The 26,653-nt window shown below is 36.0% G+C and overlaps 1 protein-coding gene across 15 annotated transcripts in view; it reads right to left on the bottom strand.

Moving 5' to 3' along the window:
- KIF13A (kinesin family member 13A) overlaps positions 1-26,653 on the bottom strand; it is a 69,976-nt gene that overhangs the window by 1,806 nt on the left and 41,517 nt on the right. For 2 of the 15 annotated variants that reach the window (XM_087961370.1, XM_087961366.1), the window contains exons 23-39: positions 26,408-26,559; positions 26,185-26,317; positions 25,941-26,087; positions 24,648-24,686; positions 22,776-22,875; positions 21,888-22,014; positions 18,902-18,957; positions 18,035-18,159; positions 17,248-17,424; positions 16,807-16,899; positions 16,510-16,662; positions 13,067-13,144; positions 12,290-12,334; positions 11,315-11,423; positions 8,112-8,248; positions 7,554-7,658; positions 492-1,527 (exon numbers count right to left, since the gene is read on the bottom strand). In XM_087961370.1, the coding sequence (XP_087817496.1) occupies positions 492-1,527; positions 7,554-7,658; positions 8,112-8,248; positions 11,315-11,423; positions 12,290-12,334; positions 13,067-13,144; positions 16,510-16,662; positions 16,807-16,899; positions 17,248-17,424; positions 18,035-18,159; positions 18,902-18,957; positions 21,888-22,014; positions 22,776-22,875; positions 24,648-24,686; positions 25,941-26,087; positions 26,185-26,317; positions 26,408-26,559 (2,812 nt within the window). Of the gene's footprint in view, positions 1-491; positions 1,531-7,553; positions 7,659-8,111; positions 8,249-11,314; positions 11,424-12,289; positions 12,335-13,066; positions 13,145-16,509; positions 16,663-16,806; positions 16,900-17,247; positions 17,425-18,034; positions 18,181-18,901; positions 18,958-21,887; positions 22,015-22,775; positions 22,876-24,647; positions 24,687-25,940; positions 26,088-26,184; positions 26,318-26,407; positions 26,560-26,653 lie in introns of all 15 variants that reach the window. The other 13 variants (XM_087961369.1, XM_087961365.1, XM_087961367.1 and 10 more) reach the window with 10 other exon arrangements.

The raw sequence follows: 26,653 nt of genomic DNA on the forward strand, positions 1-26,653 counted from the left end.
CACAAATCCAGCTAGTTGATTTTGGCCAACCACTCTCTCTCAACCCTAGGAAGCATCAGCAAACCAGTTCTGAAAACATTGCCAAGAGAACTGCATGTATATGCTCATTTTATCACCAGAAGTCTTTTCTTGCCACTGTTGTTAAGTGAATCACTGCAGGTATGAAGTTAGTAACATGGTTGTTAAGTGAATCTGGCTTCCCCATTGACTTTGCTTGTCAGAAGGTCGCAAAAACCGATCACATGTCCCTAGGACATTACAACCGTCATAAAGATGAACCAGTTGCCAAGCATCTGAATTTTGATCACGTGACCATGGGGATGCTGCAAAACTCGTTAAGTGTGAAAAATGTCACAAGTCACTTTTTTTCAGTGCTGTTGTAACTTTAAACGGTCACTAAATGAACTATTGTAAGCTGAGAACTACCTGTATTACTAAACAATTTACTAGTATAAGATTCTAAATATTTTATAAAAATAATGAAATCTTACCCATTTGAACGTGTAATTCAATGCCAACCCAAGTACCAGTTGAAAAATCCACAGGCCCAATGTATCTTACTGTGCCAGTCTTATTATCATCAACGTATACTTGCTCTCCTACTGCCAACCAATTAGAATGTTCTTCAGAAATAGTATCTTCAGAACTTGGGACATCTAAATGATTTTTTCCAACAAAATCACCTACTGGGAGAGAATCTGCACACTGTTGGCAATTGGAAGACTCTTTTTCTCTGGCGTTCAACAAAGGATTTTCAACACTACTTGACAAGTCGTATCTCACTGATCCGGATTCCAGACAGCTCAAAGCACTATCTTGGTCATGAACATTTTTTGAGAAAGGTATGAGAGAGTTCATTCCAGCTGCTAAGAATTTTTTTTTTCTGTTAGCAGTTATACTTGTGGAACATTCAAATTCTTTTGTGTCATCAACACCCATGAATTCTGTAAATGCACGATCCTCAAAAACATTTGAAATGTGCTCAACTGTTGCTTCTCGAGATGGAAATTCAATCTCATGTTTGTTAGTAGAGGAATCCAAAGAGGAACCCTGTAACCCTGGAGCATTTACATTTGTGCTTTCAGACACTTGAACTTCTGTTGCTAAGGCACAAGTTCCTGTGATTGGCAATACCATTTTTTTACATTTAGCAAAGTCCCTTTCTGCCTCCGAAACTGCTTGGTTTGATGATTTTAAAACATGGGTTAGGTGTGCTACAGAGTGGTCATTTGAATCCAAATCCCTTGTCTGATTGGCTAATTGGTCCATGCTTTCACTACATGGAATAAGCATATCCGATAAAGTTGCATTAGAGGCACTATGAGAAAAGTAGCCACTTGTAATACTGCTTGTGGTGGGGCTCCGCGATACTTCTTTCGCAGTAACACAAGAATTTGTACAATCTCCTTTAGTGGATAACCATTCCTTATTTTCCAGACTGGCATTGTAAATACTGAAGTCAGCAAATTCCACGGGCACATAAGGTTTCTTGTTATTAATCTCCAAATCATCATCTTCCTCAGAGTCCTGCTAAAGGATAAGAATGTGATATCAATAGTCCTACATTTTAAACAAAGGAAAGATAAGTCATCAATGAACAAGGGATATGATTAATGCCTAAGTAAAGAAGTTACTATGACATTGTTTAGTTAGTATGTAGTAACAATTTAGTGTAATGTTTCAACAATTCTAGTAGTATAATTTCAAAACTAATAATTTATTAGATTAAACAACATGAATAACAACTATTTACTTCATTATAATTATACTGAATTATAATTATCTCAAATTATAAAGACACGATTTATAAAGACATGATTTAATGAAAAGGTTACTTTTGTTAACTTTGTTACCATTAAATGCATTTAAAGCTTTGGGTTATGGCAGTTTCCAACATGTAGAATCAAGATAACGGTTTTTTTTTTACATTTTAATAAAATTATAAATGACTATTATATGAAACAGAACAAAATGAAGCTCACTATTAAATATTCAGGTTGTGAACTTTCAAAAAGTGTTAATATATGTTTAAAAATCTTTTTATAAATAACAGCAGTGGGTACCTCCCCTTAAATTTGCTTTTAATAAAGAATAATTTCTTTATCACATGTTAGTCTTGTTACAGTGAACTAGGAAAATAATGCTATTTTTCCAAATACTAAAACTCTCCTGGCATGAATTTCATTTTATTTTATTTTAGTGGAACTTATTAGTCTTATTTTTAAAGAGCATCTGCTAGTCATATTATTCTCAACGTATGTTTTTTGTATTAATGAAATTTGCTATTTGCCAGGTCTCTCTAAGAAGCTTTACAGCTAGGATCCACAATGCTTTATAAAGCTTATTCAGAAAATGGCGTACATCCATCAGGATGTTTGACATTCTTTCAGTTCCCCATCATACTTGTTTTTAAAAAATATCCATTCTGTTTTAACAGTTTGCCAGGATGGATTACATAATGTACAGTATGGTTTAAGAAAAATGAACATGAAGCTATGTGTTGCAGATTCTAGCACTAAGAGTTTGAATAATATCAAGTTCTAATTTAACATCTATTATTTCATTCTGATTAAACTATTATCATAATATAGATGTTAATATCATTCTCTAAAAATACAAACAATCTGTTAACTGTACAGATCTATACCTATAAATTATTTGTTAAGCTAGCAACACAATCAGAATTAGTGCTGGAATTAAATGAAAACATCCAATTAACCATTAGCACAAGTGTATCAGGATGACAATTATAGTAAAATATGTAAAATCCAGGGGGGGAATCTAACATAAATGCCTACACCTTTTACAACATACCCATTTTACCACTTTATGCCCTAACATATTTGTGCAGAAGATCACAATTTTAAAAATCTGAATATAAAAGGAATGCAACAAATCAGCATTCATAAAACTATAATATTCAATGGATATTCAGACACTAGAAAATTTTATTTTTTTCCAATGGAATTTTGTTCTGTAGTTTATAGGTTCAAAAGCAATGCACACTCCCAAAAGTATTTTTTAGTGCTTAAGAAAAAAGTCTTATTTAGAACATACTCAGTTCCTGGTGAATACAGAAGTAAGACTTAGCAGTTTTCTGGACAATATGAACAGTCTGCCATTATCTTCTTCCAGGTTGTTTTTTTCAACTTCCTAATCTAGTTTAAGATGCATGGGCTTCAATCTCAGAATTCCACATTCAGCATGCATGCAACATGCATTACATTTGTCAAGATTGAAAAATACTGGTCTGGGGCCTCCTAGTTCTGTCCTATCTAAGATATAACTGCAAGAACCCTGGTGGCACAGTGGTTAGAATGCAGTATTGCTGGCTAATTCTGCCCACAGCTTGGACTTCGATCCTGATGGGCTCAAGGTTAACTCAAGTAGACTTCCATCCTTCTGAGGTCAGTAAAATGAGGACCCAGATTGTTAGGAGCAATATGCTGATATTGTAAACTGCCTAGAGAGTGCTATAAAACACTGTGGAGCAGTATATAAGTTGGGGCAGTATATAAGGCTAAGTGCTATTGCTATTACTAATCAAAACCAGCTTTGCTTAGCTTGGCTAGGTACTACCATCTAAACTGAAAGTGAACTATTACTTACTATGGCACTATACGATCAGTTGCTAAAAAAAACTAAACTGTATATGAACAGTAGCTAGCAATTATCAACCACAGGCAATCAAGATAAAAGGAATGTTTCCAGCTCTCACAATAAGGTGTATTTTTATATGGCTAACCATCATTATTGCAAGGAAATTAAAATTTACATAAAAGCTTCTATCATAACAGAAGTCATAGATTATGCCTTTGGCCACCAAAGCAAATTACAACCGGTAACCTATGATTTAGATCCAGAATTTCCATTGCAGAGTGATTCTTTGTTTCTACAATATTGTTGTATATTTTTGACAAATCAGCAGCAGCCACCAACAGATGATTGTCATAGAATTTATGCTATGATCTCTAAAGCTGGAAACAGATTTGCCTGCCTCAATATGAAGGCACTATTGTTAAAGAAATTTTTCTTCAGTAGTTCAGGTATCTACTCCTGGATGGCCATGGAGGAGACAATCACAACCTAGAAGATGCATTTATCTGCTGTTTCAGCTTTAAGAAGAGTTCTGACTTTCTCTTCCAATCTGGCCTTTTGAACAGGATCAATAATAAAGTTAAGTTCTTTCTGGGTTTTAACTATTTTATGTTTTGTTTGTCTCTTGACTATTAGCTATCCTGAGGGTCCAAAAAGTAGCAGGCTGAGGCAGAAATTGAAATAGTAATGGCCCTGTTCTCCTCAGATGGTCACCTAAATGGTGGGAACAATTTTCAGGGGGACTTAATAAAAGAGAAGTGAGAGATTGATTTTAAAAAATATTCAGCTCACATATTAAGTTATGTTTAAAAATATGACCTTTTTAAAATTTCCAAAATTTATTTCTGTAATTTTTTTTCTTTCTGTAGAGAGTAATGCAATTGATGTAAATTAATTGTAAGTTGCTGTTTTTAATTAAAATCGAAATTTGAATTAATGGCCAAATAACATAAGCTAAACGAATAGAATTGGCTGTATATCCAACAATGCTCAGTTAATTTGTTCAATAGATCAGAATACAACAAAGCCTTTGTTGGATCTGAAACAACTTCTGTACTTTCAATATTCAATATCATTCAGTCACTACTTGCGGTTCCCCAATAAAGAAAAAAATATCCAGATCTCAGTTCTCTATTATCACTGGGAGGGGATTCTTGTATTTTTAAAAAATACATTAAGCCTCATAGATCTTGTGCTGTTTTCTCATGCAGCTTCAGAAAATTAAAGCAACATTCTCTGGCCAACAATCTCATCTTCAAGTGATTTTTGGACAATCCTGCTCACTTATTAGTATAACTGACATTGCTATTTTCTGATATATCCGAAGTATACACATTATAATTAACTATTTTAACTATCTGAGCATGCCAAAACAACACCGTGTGATCTGAAATACAATATTAGACTCCATTTTGGAAAATGTATCAGTACTAAAAGTGGTTTAAAATATAGTGGCCAAACTTCAGTCATACTGTTTATTAAAATTTATTTCAATATGTTAGATCTAGTAATCTATAAAATGGGCTCACCATTCAATAGACTTTTTAAAACTAGTCCAAAATGGTCTAATCATTTCAGAATCTTCTTGTCTTATCCTTCATTAGCTAAGTTATCAACAATACAATATATCCAATCAATGTCCTGGAACAAGGGGAAAATTCCTGGCAACCCTCTTCTACTCTGAAGAATCCTTCCAGAGAAGAAATAAAAGCCAGGGGAAAATTAGTTTTTGGCAGCATCATATCAACAAGACAATGAAAACCTACATTTTTTGTGCATGAAGAAAGTGGTTTTTACTTGATAAAAGTACTGAATCTTGACCAATATGTTATTTGATGAATGCTTTTAAATAAAAAGGGAACTAGGCAATTTGTGGTGTAGTAATAATATTTAGCTATGTATAAATCTAGTATGACAGTTTTGGACCGTGGCTGCCCCAGATGAGATTATGTTATACTACACGTTTATATAATATATTAGATACTAACATGATTATTATCTTTGTATCTATGTCATAGGGATACTACTCATAATAATTTGCTGATGCACACATCAGATTTTTATATCAGTTTAAGAATAAAGAGTATATCAATATTCATACCACTGAATTTAAATGCTCATGTGGAATATTCAGCATATTTATTTATGAAATGTAGAGGCCCTCCAGCTCCCAAAGGATTCTGGATGGCTTACATTAAAAATAGAAAACATTAAAAGGGAATCTCATGCATCTCAACCTTAAATGGCAAAAACATAGCTATATAACAAAATGGATAATGTTCCTTTCTTGTAAAAGTATATTTTTAATGTATTGCTGCAACATCTATTGGGCATTTTATATTCAGCTTTTACTTTCACGTTAAGCAGTATATACTCTGAATTACCGTGCAGAAAAAGATAAAGATATTGAGTAAGCACAGTTAGATCGCTTCAGCTAGAAATTGGCTTATAAATGCAATGTAATCCTCAACTTACGACCACAATTGAGCCCAAAATTTCTGTAGCTAGGGTGAGAAATTTAAGTGAGTTTTGCCCCATTTTATGACTTTCCCCCTCCCACATTTGTTAAGTGAACCACTGCAGTTGTTAAGTTAGTAGCCCGGTTGTTAAGTGAATCTGGCCTCCCGATTGATTTTGCTTGTCAAAAGGTTGCAAAAAGGGATGACATGATCCTGGGATATTGCAACTGTCATAATAAATATGAATCAGTTGTCAAGCATCCAAATGTAAATCCCATGACCATAGAGATGCTGCAACAGTCATAAGTGTAAAAAATGGTCATAAGTCACTATTTTCAGTGCCGTTGCAACTTCAAACGGTCACTAAATGAACTGTTGGAAGTCAAAGACTACCTATAGTCATACTATACTACAGTCTTCAAACTCTGGTCCATGGACTGGGCTGAGCAGTACGTGAAGCTCCATATTTGCAAGCGGTGTGCGTGTGCACAAGGCTACACCACCACCCCCGCCCCCCGCTGCTCCCATCACCACTGTAACTCCATGGAGCTGTAAAGGTTGGGGACTGCTGGTATAATGGAATGCAACTGAAAAGATAGGGCTAAGATTTCTAAACATGGAAGAGTATAAGCATTTTCTAGTTGTTCTTTTAAGCATTCTGGAAGGAAGTTTAGAGTTGATAAGCCTTAAAACTAATTTGTCATATGCTTTCTGTTGGTTTTCACCAAAATACAGACTAGGAAACCTCTCAAATTCCAAAAACACTTTACAAAAGTTTCCTGGTCCTTCTTTCTACAGCAAAGGTGAAGAGGAGGAAGGAAGAACCCTGCTTCTTGAAGGGCCTTTCACTTCTCCCTCTTTCCCATGCACCGCATTATCCTTTATTCTATAGAGTCCCTTGACTTTCTATATAATATTGTCAAGGAATTAAAAGGCCTGTTGCGGAGAACAGAGCAGGAAAATCCATTTTGTCTCCCTGCTATGTGTGCTAAAACTGGATTTTGCTTTCTGTATTTTATTGAGTTGGCCCACGCATGCATGAATGCATGCACATATGCATACATGCATAAGTGAATGGCAAACCTGCCTGTTGCATGCTTTTAATATTAACTGCACTCAGTCTAAGGTACATTATCACTTTCAATTTAGTACTCTATCAATTAAAAACGAAAAGTTTTAGAACACTGGTAAAAGTTGAAGTCAGTGCCAATTTTTCAGATTTCAATCCTAGCTGGGGGTGGGGAATGAAAAAAAATTTTTTTTTAACCCTATCCTTTTTACATCTCTTTTTAAATAGTGAAATATCCATTTTTAAAAAGTGAAATATTATAAATAAATGATCGGTCTAAAACATCAATGTATGGATTTTGTCACTTTCATAAGCACCACCATGTAATCAAGAATTCTGTTACATGCATTTTCCCTTTATAGCTGGAGCATAAATGCTTATTTAGAATGGCCACCAGGCTTTAAGTCAGAAACGAATGCAACACTTACAGTCTTTGCCTCTTGTATGCTATTGAGTTCAAATGGCATGCTATTGCCATTATTTCCTGACAGCACAACACAATCAGCATTATATACCTGAGATGATGGCATGCTCTGCAAAGGTTAAGATACACAAAACATCACACAAAGAAAATACTGACGTTCAACCATGCATGTTAGTACAACACAAAAGGTTCTTGTCCTCTAATTAAAATAATCTAGGCATGGCAGTTAAATTAATTGCAGAAATCCATGCAAAATGAGCTTTTGGACTTTAAAAATATTGTTTCAAATACTGTGCTAATGTGGGTTAGACATTTAAGCATGCAAACATATTTAAGCAAAAATATAATACATGCAAGAATGTTTACCAAAGGAAGGTGACACTGAAAGAATACCCCATTTAAATAAACAGACCAAGTTTAACACACAATTAATTCCAAACGCTTTCCTATCATAGATACAAGTTGTGAGCTTCTTCCAAGATCAAAATACTTACTATCCACATATAAAGTCTAATATAGCTGTATAATGTTACTAAAGCCTATATTTCTTCCTACTACTTACCTCTTTGCTAAGTAGAGGTTGCGTCTCAAGAGAGGCCTTTTTATTCTCTTCTCTTACTGGCATTAATGGTTTGAAAAATTTGGGTGGTTGTGGAGAGAAAGCTTTAAATGAACTGATACTCGATGTGTGTAGATTCTCTGATTACAAAATAAAAACAACCACAAACATTCATTATTTTAACATCAACTGAAAAATAAACAGGCAAATGCTGTGAAAGACAAATAAAGCTTCACAAAATATTTGGTCATGAGTTTATTATTCATCACAATAGTGGTTCTTGAACTCACAGCAATGTTTATTCAGAAAATTAAGAGAGGATATTGAATGAAGTAGGATCAATTACATTTCATAGGATTCCTCAGATTCACTAATCCTATTATTCAACTGATCATTCTACGAGAATGAGCAGCATCACAAACTGATAAGCGCCATTTCAAAGGCCAGTTTGTTTTTTATTATAAAGGAAACAGATGGTGAATGTTCCATTAATGGTACCCTACAGCAGGAAAATTTCCATACAGCAAATATTTTTTGAATCATATGATTCTTTCTCACCAAGAACTGCTCTAATTTTGTATTCAATTCACTAAACATTTCAATTGAGGAAGCTCTTCCATCATCTTATCTGTATATAGAATATATTGCAAAGAGACTTAAATACCATAGAACATTTTAGAGTCTAGGGGGCTCTTTTGTAGTTACAGTTCATGGCGTTATATCAATTCTATTAAGGTTTCAATAAAAGAAAAAACAGTAATATGTACTATTTCTATGTAGCCAAAGCATATTAAAATAACATTTGTGGTGTGAAACACTGTGGGAAGGAACAAAGAAGGAGTAAAAGTTAAAGGTGAGAAGAGACCACAAAGCTGCAGGAACAAGCTTTTCAGAAAGATTTCATGTAAATTAACTCAGTATGGTCCTGACTGGAAATATGCTCTCTCAGTATTCTTTTTGTTAATTTATGTTGCCCCAGACCATCATTAAATATATTTTTGGTGGTTTTGTTTCATTTATCTTTTCACCTGTGTGGAGCTTGATACTCATGTACATAGGTAATTAAAAATAACCACAATAACTTTTATCTTTGACAGTGCTGCTTTAGCTTTTTTTTTAAATAGCTTTTTAAGAAACTATACTGCACATACATGCACATTCTTCCTATGCTTCCCTTCTATAGAATTTCCTCCTGTAGAAGTCATAGAAAAATTACTCTCTTTGTAGTAATGTTATTATGCCAAATGCGATATGCACTAATGGCAGAACATAGAATAATTTACCAAACAATGAAAAAAGTTGTAAACCAGCTTCAGGTGGCTTCCAGTTTGAGCTTCTTCAGCGACAGACCGAAACCTCGTCTCTGCAAGGCTTCGATCCGTGCTCACCGCTGGAGCGCCCCGAGCTGGCTGGTTTGGGGGCTAAGCCACCCTGTAGAGGTGGTGAAGAGGGGGGAGACTGCCTGCAGGGTTGAGGAGAGCTGCATCTCTCCTCCCCAGCTGGCCATTACTGCCTTTCCCGAAGGCAGTTGCAGCGGTGGTCAGAAATGGCCAGCACAAAGAAGAACTCGACCGGAAAAGAATGTGCAGGAGGAAGATAAAAGGAGAAAGTTTTGGTTGACCGGGTCAAACAGCAAAAGCAACAAATAAGGTACCCTGGAATTGAAACTATTAAAAAACAATAACATTGTTACCTAAGAAGATTTTTAAGCTGCGAAGGAGAGAGAAAAGGGAAAAGATTTGCGTTTTTTTTTTTCCTTTTCCTATACTGACAGCTAAGAGACTTAAGTAAGAAATTGGAAAAAAATCCACTTTGACATCAATAGGCATTTAATGCTGAAAATAAAAACTCAAAGGGATAATAAAGATTTATGGATAATTAAAAGCTTTTGAAAACAGGAAAGGAGAGAGGAAGAATAAAAGGGCAGGATCTGGAAGGGAGGAGACTGCCTGGAATTAAAAAAGAACTTATAGCAAAATCTCAACAAGACTTCCAAAAAATACATTCTAACTGAAATATTGCAACAAAAACCCCAGGAAGAGAAAGTCGAAAAAGAAATAAGAAGATATAACTCGGGACTATCTGGATTACTTGATGATTTCTGGATTCTTGGTTATTGTTTTGAATGACTAAAATCAACCGGGTGGTTGTTTAAAACTGTTTAAAATGGCTCCACTTTTAGAAGAACTGAAAATGGAACTTAAAAAGTACAAAGAAGATGCACAAGAAGGGAGAAGTTCTTTTGGCTTCGTATTTCAGTTTTTAGAAATGGAGATTTGGAATTATGAGAAACAACAAGAAATGCCTGTAGAACAAGAAGATTGTGACAAAGAAGAAGCCATCTTTAATGAACAAGTAATCTTAGATGGGGGGGGAGGGGAAAGGGGGGAAAGAGAATGGAAAGTTTAAGATTGGGAAAAACAACTCCCCCCCAAAAATAGAGTGAAAAATAAGTATAAAATCAGAAAGCAACAGAACAGAATTATTTTCTGAGAAACACAGTAGATCTAAAAGCCACACCTTTAACATCAGAATATAGTAGCTAGAAAATGGGATCTACCCCAGAGATGGAATATGGAAAAAAATCAAATATAGAACCTGAGAAATCTGAAGGAATAGCAATATATCAAGATAAGGTAAGAAAAAGGGCTGTGTACCACTTAGGATTCAAAGACAAAAGGCACTTTGGAGGACTCATGCAATATCTATTTGCAACTCCTTGCCCCAAATGTGTATTTTCCTGAGATTGTGCTGCAGCCATGGAGGGCATTGCAGCCATGGAGGGCAGCCACACAATCTTAAAGAGATACAGCTGATTATAGGAATTGTAGACTCATGCTAGGGGAAACATCTGCATGTTTTAAAAGATCTTTTCAACTTTGAATCTAAAATCCTGTACAGTATGGCTTTGTTTAAAAAAAAAAAAGTGGAGAAGAAATTACTTTCTATGTATAGCAACATTATTTCTCTGTTAAGGTTGCCAAGAGAATCCTAGAAAGTCAGGTTAATCTGGGAATTCAGAGCGTCCTAAATCTGTGGCTGTGCAAAAATATTATTTGCTTAGATTACAACAGTATAAAACTTGGCCTGTATAAATTGCACATGAAACAACTGCAACTGGGTTTATATTTCACACTATTAATTTCTCTTTCACTACTTTACAATTTCATCGATATCCTAGTAAATGAAACACAAGAAAACCTTACCACTGTTATCTTTATTTTTATGAGGTGAATCCCTTGGTAAAGTACCATAACATGATATATCTTGATAACTAGAACAGTCTATGACATCTAGATGACCTTCCAGCCAACCCTTGTGATGTAAACAAAGAAAAAAAATGCATTAATTTTCAAGTAAAATAGCAACATTTTCAGTTGCCTCCAACAAAAGTTCCTCTTTCCTTTATAGTTTCCACATCACTGCTGGTTTGGGGTAGTACAGCATGTTTTATGATTGTATGGCTTTGGATCAGTTAATATAGGGGTCCCCAACCCTTAGGCCATGGACTAGTACCAGTTCATGCATGTTAATAGGCCGTGAAACCTACTGTAAACTGTGCATGCGAGGGATCTAGATTGTATGTTCCTCCTCCCCAGTGCCCTGTGGAAAAATTCCACGAAACCAGTCCTGGTGGCAAAAAGATTAGGGATCACTTAGTTAATAGTGATTAATATTTATCATTATCCCATCCAAATGACAAAACCTGCTTACCTAGTATGACTCTATGGTAGTATTTAAAATTACAAAACCCACTGATAATCCCAGTTTGGATTTGTAACATTTTCAGCCTTGGAAACCCCTGGTCTATTACAAGTGATTATTAAATCTTATGACACAAAGAAATCTAAAATTACTTCTATAAAACACTTTTAGGAATTAATCAATTTTATATGCAAATTTCAATGACTGAATGGAATAAAAATTACATTTTTATAATTTTTCCCATCAATCAAGAGGAAACAAATTCTGTTGAATTTAACAAGTATTCACATATTTTTTCTACTAATACAAATACTTTTTCTAAACAATCTGCAATAATTTTCCTAAATGTTGATATGTATGATTTTAAATGATATCTATATAATCCTGTATTAAAAATGAAGAAAAAATATTTGTATTTATATTTTCAAAGTACTTTAAAATACTAAATTAATAAATATTGCCAATAATTTAAATACCTTATCTTCATCACAGCCAGAAAGATCTAATCGACTAGAAGATACCTAAAATAACAACCATAACAAATTTTAATCTAATGAATGCTATCAACCTGCTAAGAAATTACAGTACACTCCCAGACTATCTACTACTAAGTTTGATACTAATATTCATGGCAAACAAAGCTTAATCTACAATTTATCATATATTTAACATTGATTTTTTTAAAATGCAATTTTAAGCATATCTACCAAATACTTCTTAAATTTACACAGGACCACTTCTCTGTCCAATGCCCTATATAATCCTATAAGTGCAGGCAAAGTTTGCACATAAAGGTCTCAACAATTAAACAACATGTAATGGGCCCAAGAGGTATACTTGTCTTCTGAATCAACATTCCCCTCAGGATCTATCTCAGAATGTAATTCAGAATGGCTTCAAAAAGCTGGCAGACATTGAGTAGGGGTAGCTTGTGGACCAGCTGGATGAGATATAACTGAAGTTTCTGTCTTTCTTGGGTGTAGATCTTTTTTTATTCTTCCTTGTTATTACAATGTGCTTCTGTAAGTCACCTTGAGTTGCTTTGTGGATTGGGCAGAGTTAGAAAGTGAGTAAATAAATAAATAAAATGCCCCAAATAAAATTGTAGATTGCCACAAACAACTAGCAGAAATTACTAATTTTACATTTCAGGAAGTTCCCATTTATTACACAATCTGAATTTATACACATTTGACTATGACATTAACATTTATAGTAATGCAGCAGTGCAATATCTTAGAAGATTATCTTACATTGTGAACATTGGGTGTGCTAATACTCCTTTGTAGGTGTCGAGTTTTAGCAGAAAGAGCTTCTTTAACGGTGACTGCCTGTGTTAAAAAAGAAGGAACACAGTGAACTCTACTTCCTTTAATAGAGCTAGACAATTAACAAGCAATACTGTATGTAAATTTTTCTATTTAGAAAAAAGGCTCCATTCTTAGTATATATAAAGACTGCAACATAAATCATATTTCAGGATAAATAAGAACTACATTTATTTATAGCATGTTCTTTCTTTGCTGTTACATATCCAGTGATAATCATCTTTATTACCTCACGATATAGTAAGGATGGGTCATCACTTTAAAATATATTTCAAAAAATAAGTTTTTACGGTGGACTTCCAGTTTGAGCTTCTTCAGTGACAGACCGAAACCTTGTTTCTGCAAGGCTTCGATCCGTGCTCGCCGCTGGAGCACCCCGAGCTGGCTGGTTTCGGGGCTAAGCCACCCCATAGAGATGGTGAAGAGCGGGGAGACTGCCTGCAGGGTTGAGGAGAGCTGCATCTCTCCTCCCCAGCTGGCCATTACTGCCTTTCCCGAAGGCGGTTGCAGCAGTGGTCAGAAATGGCCACCACAAAGAAGAACTCGACCGGAAAAGAATGTGCAGGAGGAAAATAAGAAGAGAAAGTTTTGGTTCACCAGGTCAAACAGCAAAAGCAACAAATAAGGTACCCTGGAATTGAAACTATTAAAAAAACAATAACATTGTTCCCTAAGAAGATTTTTAAGCTGCGAAGAAGAGAGAAAAGGGAAAAGATTTGGGTTTTTTTTTCTCCTTTTCCTATACTGACAGCTAAGAGACTTAAACAAGAAATTGGGAAAAAAATCCACTTTGACATCAATAGGCATTTAATGCTGAAAATAAAAAATCAAAGGGATAATAAAGATTTCTGGATAATTAAAAGCTTTTGAAAGCAGGAAAGGAGAGAGGAAGAATAAAAGGGCAGGATCTGGAAGGGAGGAGACTGCCTGGAATTAAAAAAGAACTTACAGCAAAATCTCAACAAGACTTCCAAAAGATACATTCTAACTGAAATATCACAACAAAAACCCCAGGAAAAGAAAGTCGAAAAAGAAATAAGAAGATATAACTCGGGACTATCTGGATTACTTGATGATTTCTGGATTCTTGGTTATTGTTTTGAATGACTAAAATCAATCGGGTGGTTGTTTAAAACTGTTTAAAATGGCTCCACTTTTAGAAGAACTGAAAATGGAACTTAAAAAGTACAAAGAAGATGCACAAGAAGGGAGAGGTTCTTTTGGCTTCGCATTTCAGTTTTTAGAAATGGAGATTTGGAATTATGAGAAACAACAAGAAATGCCTGCAGAACAAGAAGATTGCGACAAAGAAGAAGCCATCTTTAATGAACAAGTAATCTTAGATGGGGGAAAAAAAGGAAAGGGGAGAAAGAGAATGGAAAGTTTAAGATTGGGAAAAACAACCCCCCCACCCAAAAAAAAATAGAGTGAAAAATAAGTATAAAATCAGAAAGCAACAGAAGAGGGAAATTCAGAAGAGAGAATTAGAAGTAGAGAGACAAGGGGGTAAAAAGGGGAGGGAGAAGATGAGAGGGAAGAAAGAAAGGAAAAGAAGTTATAAAGGACAGAAGCAAAATATAGAGAAACAGGGCCTATTTAGAGATAATGGGTGAAAATTTAATGGAAAAAGGGATTCTGCAAAGGTACTTAAGATAGTATGGTTATATTAGAAACAGAAATAATTTTAGAAAATATGCAACAATGTATGATTAAAATGTATGATAAAATAGCTATCGTAATTCAGTGGAATGCTTGTCAATAAATAAATGTAATAAAAGGTATATTTAATGATTTATAAAACATATGTGAAGAGAAATAAGGGAAAAATTAATTATGGAGATTATATGTGTTTTTAAGGAAGTATGATATTTAATTGAAAAGAAGTGTTAAAGATGTTAAGATTTTAATGATTATTAATGATAGAACTGAACTGGAATGGAATGAGGGTTTATAATTACATATATTTACAATCTTTTTTTTTTAAAGAATATAGTGTGTATTATAAGAATGTACCAAGTAGAATTCGATTGGAAGTTATGTATTATGTATTATATTGAAGGTCATAACCTTAAGGTATATATTGAAGTTTAAATAAGAGTTGAATGGTTGCAATTAAAAGATATAAAGGTGTCATACTCCAATTAGTAACTACAGGAGAAATTTTGTTTAATGAGAAAAGATAATATGAAATTGAAACAGAACAGACAAAAGTATAAATATAATGATTTGAATTGAGATGAGATAATCAAAATAAAATTGAGAAAATTAAAAGAGGGGAAAAACTATATAGAAAATGTAAAATAGTATAAGATATGGAATAGAATACAAAAAGGAACATGAATTTTGTGTCTGTATAAAGAAGTTCAAACCGAGACCATGCTATTTTCAAAAAAGATGTTTTACTTGTATTTTGTATGTGTGAAAACCCAAATAAAACTTTATTAAAAAAAAAAAAAGTTTTTAAGGCGATTTGCCATACATCTACAGGTAGTCCTCGACTTACAGCAGTTCATTTAGTGACCATTCAAAGTTACAGTGGCACTGAAAAAAAGTGGCTTATACCATTTTCCCCACTTATGACCATTGCAGCATCCCCATGGTTACATGACCAAATTCAGATGCTTAACAACCGGTTCATAATTATGACCGTTGCAGTGTCCTGAGGTCATGTGATCAACTTTTGCAACCTTCTGACAAGCAAAGTCAATGGGGAAGCCGGATTCACTTAACAACCATGTTACTAATTTAACAACTGCACTTTGGCTTATATAGCGCTTCACAGTGCTTTTACAGCCCTCTCTAAGCAGTTTACCGAGTCCGCCTATTGCCCCCAATAATTTGGTTCCTAATTTTACCGACCTCGGAGGAATGGAAGGATGAGTCAACCTTGAGCCTGATGAGATTCAAAATGCAAAATTGCAGGCAGCTGGCAGGCAACAGAAGTAGTGTGGCAGGAAAAGTTGTAAAATGGGGCAAAACTCGCTTAACAAATGTCTCACTTAGCAACAGAAATTTTGGGCTCAATTGTGGTTGTAAATTGAGGACTACCCGTACTTCCAGAGTCACAACAACATTAAGGAAACATTCGGGATGCAAGGTGCTTCAGATCAGATGCAGAAACAATGCTTTGGAGGGCTCATGCATGCCACACCTGTCGACACCTCCTTCAAGAAAACTGTATCCTATCCTGGTTTACATGGTAAACATTCATTCCCATGAAAATGCATGCTTGAGTAAGAAGGCATCAACAGCATGCCCAGGCCTGTCTCAAATATGAGTGCTTCTTTACCTTGAACCCTTGACATTTTCTGATATGCCTCATACCTAACAACCAAATGCAATAAGCCCAAAACTTTTTTTCTATTCACCTGTCTCAGACGTTCAAGACTCAAAATATTCTCCACTTGTAATACCCCACGTATATATTTTTCAATGTATGTTTCACCATCAGAGGTACCCTCACTTTCATGTCTGGCTGCCATCAGAGCTAGAGTCTCTCGGTCCTCAATTTCTTCTGTGGCCTAAAAATTAAATGTTAGGTTTAATGCAGGATTCCAACCTTACATAGTTCAGTCTGCAACAAGGTTCATATCAGAATGACTTAATATGAAAAAAAAAAAAAACAATTAGGTTTTTTTTCTTGATAGGAGCACAGTTGTATTTACCTTTGGTATGTTGGATACTATTTCATAGGTCACACCACAAGCATACCATATATTTTTTAGAGATATTCTTCGTTTGAGACTTTGTGTAAAACTCTAGGGAAAAAATTAAACCGCAAATGAGCAAATTCTCTAAACTAGTATATCAAATATATATTGAATATATCTTCTCAAATCTACTTCAGGCACAGCATATATATGAACTTTTAGAAAGAGTATGGTTTTTTTTTCCATATGGTTCAACCCACATCTACAATTTAAATCCACATGAAAAGCTTTCAAACCGCAAAAGTAAATCAGAATGTGTTCAGTAAATGATAGAACATAAACGGTTTAAGCGTGATATTCAAGCCTTTTAAAACTTTTTAAGGATGAATGAGATTTAAGTATAATGTTAAAAATGCATGATGGGAAATGGCATGGGGTATATAAGACATCACTTACCTGCTTATTATAAATATTAGCAGCAATCCTTTTACGTAACACTAATTCCATTGTAGCAGGATGGCTGAGTTGGACTGTAATCTTGACAATCAAATATATTCTCTCATTTTGAGGTGTTACTCTGTTTAGGTGAACTGAATCATGTACAGAAGAGTCCCAGGCTGCAGTGGCTGAAATCTAAAGGAATAGTTTGGTTGAAGGTGAAATAGAAAACTCACCTCACCTCTATGTGGATCTGAAGTGTAAAGATACCTTTTCTTGAAGAAAATTATTTATCCGAGGTAATAAAGCGTACATTGAGACAACTAACAGAAGACTAAATGAAGTTTAGTCTACATCAGGGGTGTCCAACCTTGGCAACTTTAAGACTTGTGGACTTCAACTCCCAGAATTCCTCAGCCAGCAAAGCTGGCTGAGGAATTCTGGGAGTTGAAGTCCACAAGTCTTAAAGTTGCCAAGGTTGGACACCCCTGGTCTACATCTTATTTTCTATAGTTCTCAGTCAGATGTTGAGAGAACTGAAAGTGAAGTCATTATAACTAATAATTTAATATTCATTCATTCCTTTCTTCAACAAAAGGGCTACAATAATAAAGAGTTAAAAAAACTAGAGAGAGTTTTTTTTTTAGGATACTCTTTAAACATCTGTATGTTAAATTTTATTCTTAAGGAATAGTTGTTCAACAAATAAAATGCAACAATGAGTATCAAGAGATTTGAGTGAATTAATATTATTCGTATAATAGACTACTAGTAATAGAAGTAGAATAACTATAAATCTATTTACCTCATCCTTACTGTGCTTTATCATCGGCAAATAAAAAAACTGACTTCCATGCTCCTTTGGTAGTATTGAATTTACTCCTGATGCATGTGGACCTATCAGCTGTTCATTGGCACTAAGATCATCAGCTACCAACAAAGAAAACAAAGCTACAATTAAGACAGGACTAATTTTAAATTCTACCCAAGACCATGTGGGTGGAATTATAACAACAAACAAAAAACATAAAATAAATCCTAAATACAAATTACACGGCTGATAAATGGATTTCTGTTCGATTGGCAATCAATGTCAACAGCTGGATTCTTAATTGGGGACAGTTACTGATGGAGGTGTTCAAGTTATTTTAAGTGCAATCTAAATTTATCACAATACCTGATAAATCTTTATTCAAATGTCTACAATATCCTTCCATGTTTCATCTCCGAGTTCCGACTAAATACAGCAGAATGTATGTTTCCAACAATAACCAGCTTTTTGATTAATTTATCACCCACCACTATGAAGAAACTGAAAACCTACATGCAATTTTTGAATAGATTTTGGATTTTTAAAATTATTATGTTCCATGAGCTACTTTTTTATTCATGGAGATTTACCATAGTTTATTTCACTGAACTGCCTCAACACAAAGATATCTAGATGACTAGATGACATATATTTTTATTAGGATCTTTTAAGTATATCTTCCCATATTTTAAAGGATTTCATTGCCCAAGACTGGACTATTCTCAATACATTCAACAAATGGTGCACTTGCCGAAAGTCACTTCAGGTCCAAGGTCCAGTTGAAAATTTACTATTTTCTATGCAGCCCTAAACTGTATCATGAATTCAGCTTGGTATCATGAATGCCAAGATGGAACTTACCATTTAAATCAAGGAAAAGTACAGGGACATGTGTTTCCATTCCAGGAGGTGGGACCCTAATAACAAAGAAATATATCAATCAATAGATTGAATCATAATTTGCATCGATATTTTAATGGTAAATTAAATATCTCCTGGGTTGTGGAAGTAGCAATGGTTCACACCCTCCTCAAGGGGGCAATCTTGGACCCAATGTTTTCCAATCTCCAATTTGTCCCTAGTTGGACAAAGTTGTCAGTCTGAAGTGCAGATGTAATAGTATATGGCAGCTACAAACTCATTCTCAATGCCCCCAAACCAGGGGCGGGATTCAAATTTCTGTGGGCATGGCCTAATTTGAGGGTGTGGTTTGCTGGTCATATGATTGGGTGGGTGTGGCTTGCTGGTCACATGACTGAGTGGGCGAGGTTTGCTGGTCACGTGACTGGTGGTGTGGCTTGCTGGTCACGTGACTGGGTGAGTGTGGTTTGGTGACTGGCAAACCAAATACAAGTGGTCCTCACTTAATGGCCGGTTGCTTAGCAAGTGTTCTAATTTATGACTGGCCTCCCCAGAACTACTTGACCTGTTTTTGGAGTTTTGACAGCCATGCACACACATATACACATACTCCCTTCCAACCCTGCTGGAGCTGGTCATTGGACTAGAATCAGCAAAGCATCTCTCATTAGATTCTAGTAGTGAATAAAATCTAATCAGAGATGCTTTGCCGATTCTTGTTGATTTGTTTTATTTGTATTTCTTTATTTTATGTTGCTGAATTGCATTGACATGTGTGTCCCTTCTTGTGCACAACCCAGAAGCTTTTGTGATTCTTTGCAGCAAAAATTACCGACCTCTGGCTTTGCTCTACTTTTCAAACGTGCCAGCACTGCTGCGTTCTAGGTGCCAGCTCCGCAGGTCCACCCCATTGAGCCCGCTGCACTGGAGGGACCTGCCCAAGCAAGTCTGAGAGGAGTGGTGCACCAAATCAATGGGGTGAGCCTGGGAGAGGGAAAGAGAGAGAGAGAAAAGAGAGAAGGAAGAAAAGAAAGAGAAAAGGGAAAGAAAGAAAAAGGAACAAAGAAAGGGGGGCACGGAGGGATGGAGTGGGGATGGGGAGAGAGGGAGGGAGCGAGAGAGAGAGAGAGAGAGAGAGAGAGAGAGAGAGAGAGAGAGAGAGAGACCTGATGCATCAGATTGAAACGAGGCCTAGTTTAGAGAACCTTTTCCACATTGAAACATCTTTGCCAGCATCTTTGCCAGCACACTGAAACATCTTTGGCTTCTATTAATTAAAGGTTTTGTGGACGAAACATGGCCAAGACTATCAGGAAGCTCTCACATTTTGTTGAGGCTTTAAACAGGATCCATTGGACCAGATCTCCACCCTAAAAAATTACTTTTCCCCAATGTATTACAGTGCCAATTCTGAAGAAGGCAAAACCAAAATGCATTGGTAAATTACAAGGAAAACACACACACACACACACTCCCTTCTAACCCTGCTGGAGCAGGTGATTGGACTAGAATAGATATCTCATTATCTTTCTCCTCCCTCCCTCCTTCCTTCTTTATTTCTTTTTCTTTCTGTCCCTTCCTTCCATCCCCCCTTTCTTTGTCCCTTTTTCTTTCTTTCCCTCTCTGGCTTTGCTCTCCTATTTCCAACACTGCGTTCGAGGCGCCGCCCCGCCACCCTGAACACGGCGGTGGGATGTTTGAAAAGGCTTTGCTCTCCAATTCCCAACGCTGCATTCGGGGCGCTGCCCTGCCGCCCCAAACACGGCGGCAGGATATTTGAAAAGGAGAGCAAAGCCACTCTGGCTTTGCTCTCCTTTCCCAACGCTGCGTTCGTGGGCAGAGCTCCTTGCACCAGAGCGTGCAAGTCAATGGGATGATCCTATGGGGCCTTGACTCGAACGCGGCAGTGGCGGCATTTTTTCTCACCCCTGAATTGTGCCCTGCCGCTCACCTCCAGCGCCCTCCTGCTGCCTCTTAGCGCTCCCCTGCTGGACCCCTTGCCTCTCAGCGCCCCTCTAAGGCGGATTTTCCACTGCCCCCAGGGGCGGTACCGCCCACTTTGGGAACCACTGACTTCAATAATAAGCCATTAATGCCTCAAACCTGACCACTCCATTTCAATTTTTCCCTACTTCTTCCTCTAAATTCATTGCAACAGCCTTAAATTCTAATCATTTTGAAAAATGTGATCCTTAGATCTTTATAGGACTATTGAGAAAATGCAGTTAAAATTTCTTTAACAATTAACAAAACACTCATTTCTGCATTCATCAACACTATATGCAGAAACAGCTGTCATCTTGAATTATGGTACTGGATGAAAGACAGGGCAGAAATCAAATCATCTGGATGAGCCTATTACTGTTTGTCTGGAAATAAAATTAAGGTCTCACCCAAAAGATGCTGGCTCCTTCTATTTTATCACATAACAAGTCTGTAAAATAGGTTGGTGTGTGATTAGCCAAAGCCATTCAGGACTGAGATTGGCAACTCCTAGTCCAACATCTTACACCACACTGGCCTGAATGACAGAGTATAATAAATCTAAATTCATAACTACTGTACTACTGGTGAAGGAGGAATTAATTAAATACATTTCATTAATTAATTAAATATAAATTTTTATTTCCCCCAAATTTCTGTTGCAATCGAACTTGGAAAAACAAAGATAAGCACCAAAAAACTTCACCACGCCTAAATGCACTAATAGAAAACAGAGGGGCAGGGGAAAGACATCAAATGAATTATTTTTTATTATATGATGTTGTATTACCCTATTGTAATTGGGTTGCTTCTGTTTGTGTTTGCGTTACTTTATGTTGCTAACTTTTCTCAGAGAATCGGCTTGATACGATAAAATTTAATATAAAACAAAAAGTCCCACATGCATTGTAACCCAGCAACCTCCTATCTCTGCATTTTGATACTCATGTGACCTTATTTTACACTGAATGCATAATGTGATGCAGTGACTCTCTCCACCTACCAGTTTGCAGGAGCACCTGGAATACCACTGTTTGGTGCTGGGACCAGCACAGCATTTCTCTCCTCTGTAAGTCCCACCCATTGTTCTACAAGCCTGGCTTCTCTTTCTATGTCATCGTCTGTTTTCTCTATAACGCAAAGTAACCCATTAGAGGAGGCAAGAGACAACATATTGGAGGCAACAATTTTTAAGGTACAATATGTTCAATATTGTGAAGGAAGACATGGCAGATTATTTTTAAATTAATCATGGACAAAACTCAGCTGTAACAGAACTCATGAAAAGGTGCAGAGAATAGCAAAAAAGATTATTAGGGGGCTAGAGGCTAAAACATGAAGAACGGTTGCAGGAATTGTTGGTTGCCCTAGAATAATATAGTGAAAAAAAGGACTGGGGTGTTCCAATATTTGAGGGGGTCAGGCTATGTTCCAAAGCACTAGAATGCAAAATAAGGAACAATGGATGGAAATTAACCAAGGAGAGAAGCAACCTAGACCTAAGGAGAAATTTCCTAATAGTGAGAACAATCCACCAGTGGAATGGCTTTCCTTCAGGGATTATGGGCGCTCCATCACTGAAGGCTTTTAAGAAGAGACTGGGCATCCATTTGTCTGAAGTGGTATAGGATTTCCTGCTTGAGCAGGAGGTTAGACTAGTAGATCACCAAGGTCCCTTCCAACTCTGATGAAGATGATGATAATGACTGTCACTGAAGTAGCTATCCTGTTTCATTTCTAATGAACTAAACAGCATCAGGGTTGCCATATTAAAAGTTCTTTTTGAACTATATCATTTTCAAATACTAAAATAAATATGTGTAGGAGGCCATGACAGCACTATGCCCTATCTACAGAACAAACAATTATAAAGGAAGCAAGGCTCACAAACCTTGCTTGTTGTTGATTTTTTTAATTTGCTCATCTAAGTACTCTTTGCGTTTTATTAGCGCTTCTGACCACTTCTCCCTCACGCAATTCAAATCTTCTTCCTAGTGGAAAAAAACAAATATTTGAAATGGTAATATACAGATTTAATTTTCTGCGGTTTCAGGTTTGATTGGAGAAGATTACTTAATCATTTTTCTTATTGACACAGGGAAGAATAACTACTTCCGTTACCACAGTCGCAATAAATTGCCCCCAAAGGCAAGCTCACCCAAATGGCAAATAGCAAAGAGAAAGAAAAGCTGGAAAATGCACCAGAATTTTCATAGAAATATTTCTCTTTCAAATTTGTTTTTGTAAATCTGTGACTTCAACCTAAGCAGGAAAGTAATGCAGCAGTCAACAAATTATTTAATAGCATAAGGAAATGTTGATTAAATCAATATAACAATCCTTAAAACTGCATCAATTCTTTCATATTTTGTTCTTACCAATGCAACTAAACCATCCCCATGCAAAACCAAAAACCATGCAGTCATGCTTTTTGACATTACTGGAATGTTTCATCTGGTCCTTAGCATACATTATCAAGAAGCACTATAAGCAGCTTGAAGCACATTAGTAGCTAATTTGGGCTCAAACTACTTGTGAGAGTAGTTTGGTTGTGTATTTAAACTTGGATCTATGCAAATCAAACAGGAGTAAGGGGGGTATGTAACTTTTGCCTGATTTAATTTACCTTCCCATAGTCTGACCCTGAAGCCACCTTCCCTTCAATCCAGCTTAGAGTCAGGAATGCATCTAATCACAGAGGATGGACTAGGGAAAGGTCTGCAGAAAATTATCGATATTTGCACTGGAGAAAGGGAATGGGATTCTGTTCTCATTATCTATAAACTCCTTAAATTGGATCCAGATGGTCCTCTTTGTACATGATAGGAGTTAAATTGAGTCTCAGCATAAAGATTTACAAGTAGTTCAAGTTAAGTTTCCATAATAAGTCACTGTACAACGTATTAAACTAATTTAGGATATGTTGAAACTAATACCTGGGCTAATTCTGCTGCTTCTTAAAAGTTAAAAACCTCTATTAGTTTTGTGTTCAAATGTATTATTTAATTCAGAAATCTCTTATAGGCTATTATTAGAAAAAAGCATTCATAGATATTTTAAAAAGTTAATATGTGATTAAAAATTGAATTGGCACATTTCAATTTTTGAATTGGCACAAATCAGAATAAAACTTAAAATAAATTCTGGATGATTACTATATTTGAAAATCTAATAGGATTTTGTATGAAATTTAAAATGTAGATATTCATAAATTAAAAAAACTTTCAACTTTGTGCTAGAATTATTCTATTAAGTAATTCACTAAATCTGAATTGTTTTGGAGATTGTTGAGAATATTGTTGAGTTGTGGTTAGGTTTTATAGGCAGCCCTCTTAAGGAAGCCAGTGCTGCTTGCCTGAACTCCATCAAAGTGCAAAAATTTCTCAGGCAAGCATTTTACTTATAATAATTCATTATTTTTATCTATTAAAAGAAGCACCTATTATCTTTCAAACTATTCATTTATTTTATATGCTGTTTTATTGTTGTTCTAACTATTTTGCAAGTCATAAAGAGAATTTTTAACCCAAAGTTTAGTTAAATGCATTTTCAAATATAGTGTATGGTATATTGATAGTTATAGATGTCAAGTGCAACAATATAGTTTATGGTCCAAATTTAATCTAAATAATTGAAAAGGTCTTTAAAACCAGAGTACTTCAAAAGCTAGTACTGTTTGTGCTAATATTCTAAAAATGCTTTCATGACAATTAGCATTAGCTGTGCCCCATGCCGTGTGATTTAATAGCAACAGCAGCAATACCTGATAACTATCCATATCACCATCATCATCATCTCCTTTCTGATGGAAAAAAATAAGCTTTATAAACACATAGAACATGCATTATTGGTAACACACCTCAACAAATGCAAGATACATGCAACACAGATTTTGAAATACCCCTCTCCCTCATATTAGCCTCAGTAGTTGACTGACATTGCTCAAGGAAGCAATCAAGTGTTTCTCCTCTCTTACATACGCAATAAGGTTATGGGAGCTCAGGCTTCTAGCTATGCTGGCTGGGTTATTCTGGGAGTTGAAGTCCACACATCTTAAAGTTACCAAGATTGGGAATCGCCAGCATAGAAGCCTGAGTTTCCCCTAACTTTATTGTGTGTGTAAGAGAGTCAGGTGTTCCCCAAAGACTGGGAAATTCTGTTCTATGCTGCTGATGTGATCTGTCAGTTACACTTTCTCAAGGAAAATAAACTCTATAAAGGAGAGTTTCTTACAATCAGACATAAAGTAGCAGGATGCTCTGGCCACCACAGGCACCCCTGATACGAGTGACTTCAAACTGGCCATGCCGCCCCTGACCACACACACCCCAAGATCAAACACAACCCCAATGTGGCCCTCAATGAAATTGAGTTTGACACCCCTGTTCTAAAGTAAAAAATGAAAATGTTTTAACTTTTCCCCATCTGCATCTGAAAAAGCAGCACACACATGTGCCTATGGTAGAAATACATGTACTCATAGTGTTAACGGAATTTGTTTAAGAACTTCTAAGTCATAGTTTGCATCAGGATAATCTGGTTCTTTTCCAAGTGTTTGGAAGTAAACTTTCAAAAGCCCCAGCCAGTCTGTCCCATAGTCAGAAATTCTGAGAGTTTTAGTTCAAAATAGCTACAAGTCACCAAGTTATTTAAATGGGGGCAGGAATCACACAAACATCACCACTGCGTTTTGAAATATGTGAAAGAGAGAAAGGGTGGGAGGGAGGGAGATAATAAGAATATTAAGATCCCATGACTTTAGCTTGGCAGGCAGATATATTTCTTCCATACTGCCCAGGCTTGTCTATTTTTCATTCCATATCTCCCAATAAAGAACTGCTGATCTTATAATGATCTGAAGGTCAACAAATGAGTCAGAAGGAAGTTGTGTACATAGTACTAATTCTAATATTGGTGCAATGTTTCGTTTGTGAGTTACAATGCATAAACTTTGAGAAAGCATGTCAAATGCACAGGTTGACAGCTATATTATATGCCACCACTGAAAGACTACATTTGCACCATGCTTTAATATTTCAATATTTAAAAGGCCTACCTGGTAACTGTCTAAGCCCCGTTGCAATTTGGTTGATCTGGCAGTCACACAGCCAATGGAAATGGACAGAATAGCTTCAACCATAAGTGGCAACGTTCCTGAGTGTTGCACTGGTGTAACTACCACCTGAACTCTACGAGAATGACCCTGCACAATTAAAGAAAGGGAGAGGGGGAAGTAATATAAAAAAAATATACAAATATGCTAGCATTATTTTTAGAGGGGAGAATCCCATCCACTCTACCTGTCTAAGTTGGAAAATTCCTCCTGTGTTTACATCTTTTGCCTGGTGAAGCTCCACAGCTGCATAATCACCAATTTCATTTAGTTCTTGAATTGAAACCCACATTTCTATTCGACGTGTTACTTCATTCCACCTAAAAACATGTAAAAGAAATCAATAATTATACTTTTCAGGAGCCTCAAAATAACTAATTCCTGATGAAGATTCAAGGATAATGTAATACCTGTCTCTCAATGTCCTAGATTTTGCACGAAGAGAATCGACCTCCCATATGGAGGTCCCATTTCCAGCACATCTGTGACCCCAGACCTCAACCGCAAGGGCTCCATCTGCAATGAACTCCAGAAATTCCTCTGTTACGTTCACCACATAATCCTAAAAAAAATAGGAACATTGACCGCAGAAAACACGATGTATGTTCTTGTATGGTAAAGAAGAAATAAATCAAATTCCCACTCAAACTAGATTG

This window comes from Notechis scutatus, chromosome 3 (assembly GCF_049901735.1).
Source record: "Notechis scutatus isolate UNSWTSFEM ecotype Mainland chromosome 3, rNotScu1.2, whole genome shotgun sequence".
NCBI lineage: Eukaryota > Metazoa > Chordata > Lepidosauria > Squamata > Elapidae > Notechis > Notechis scutatus.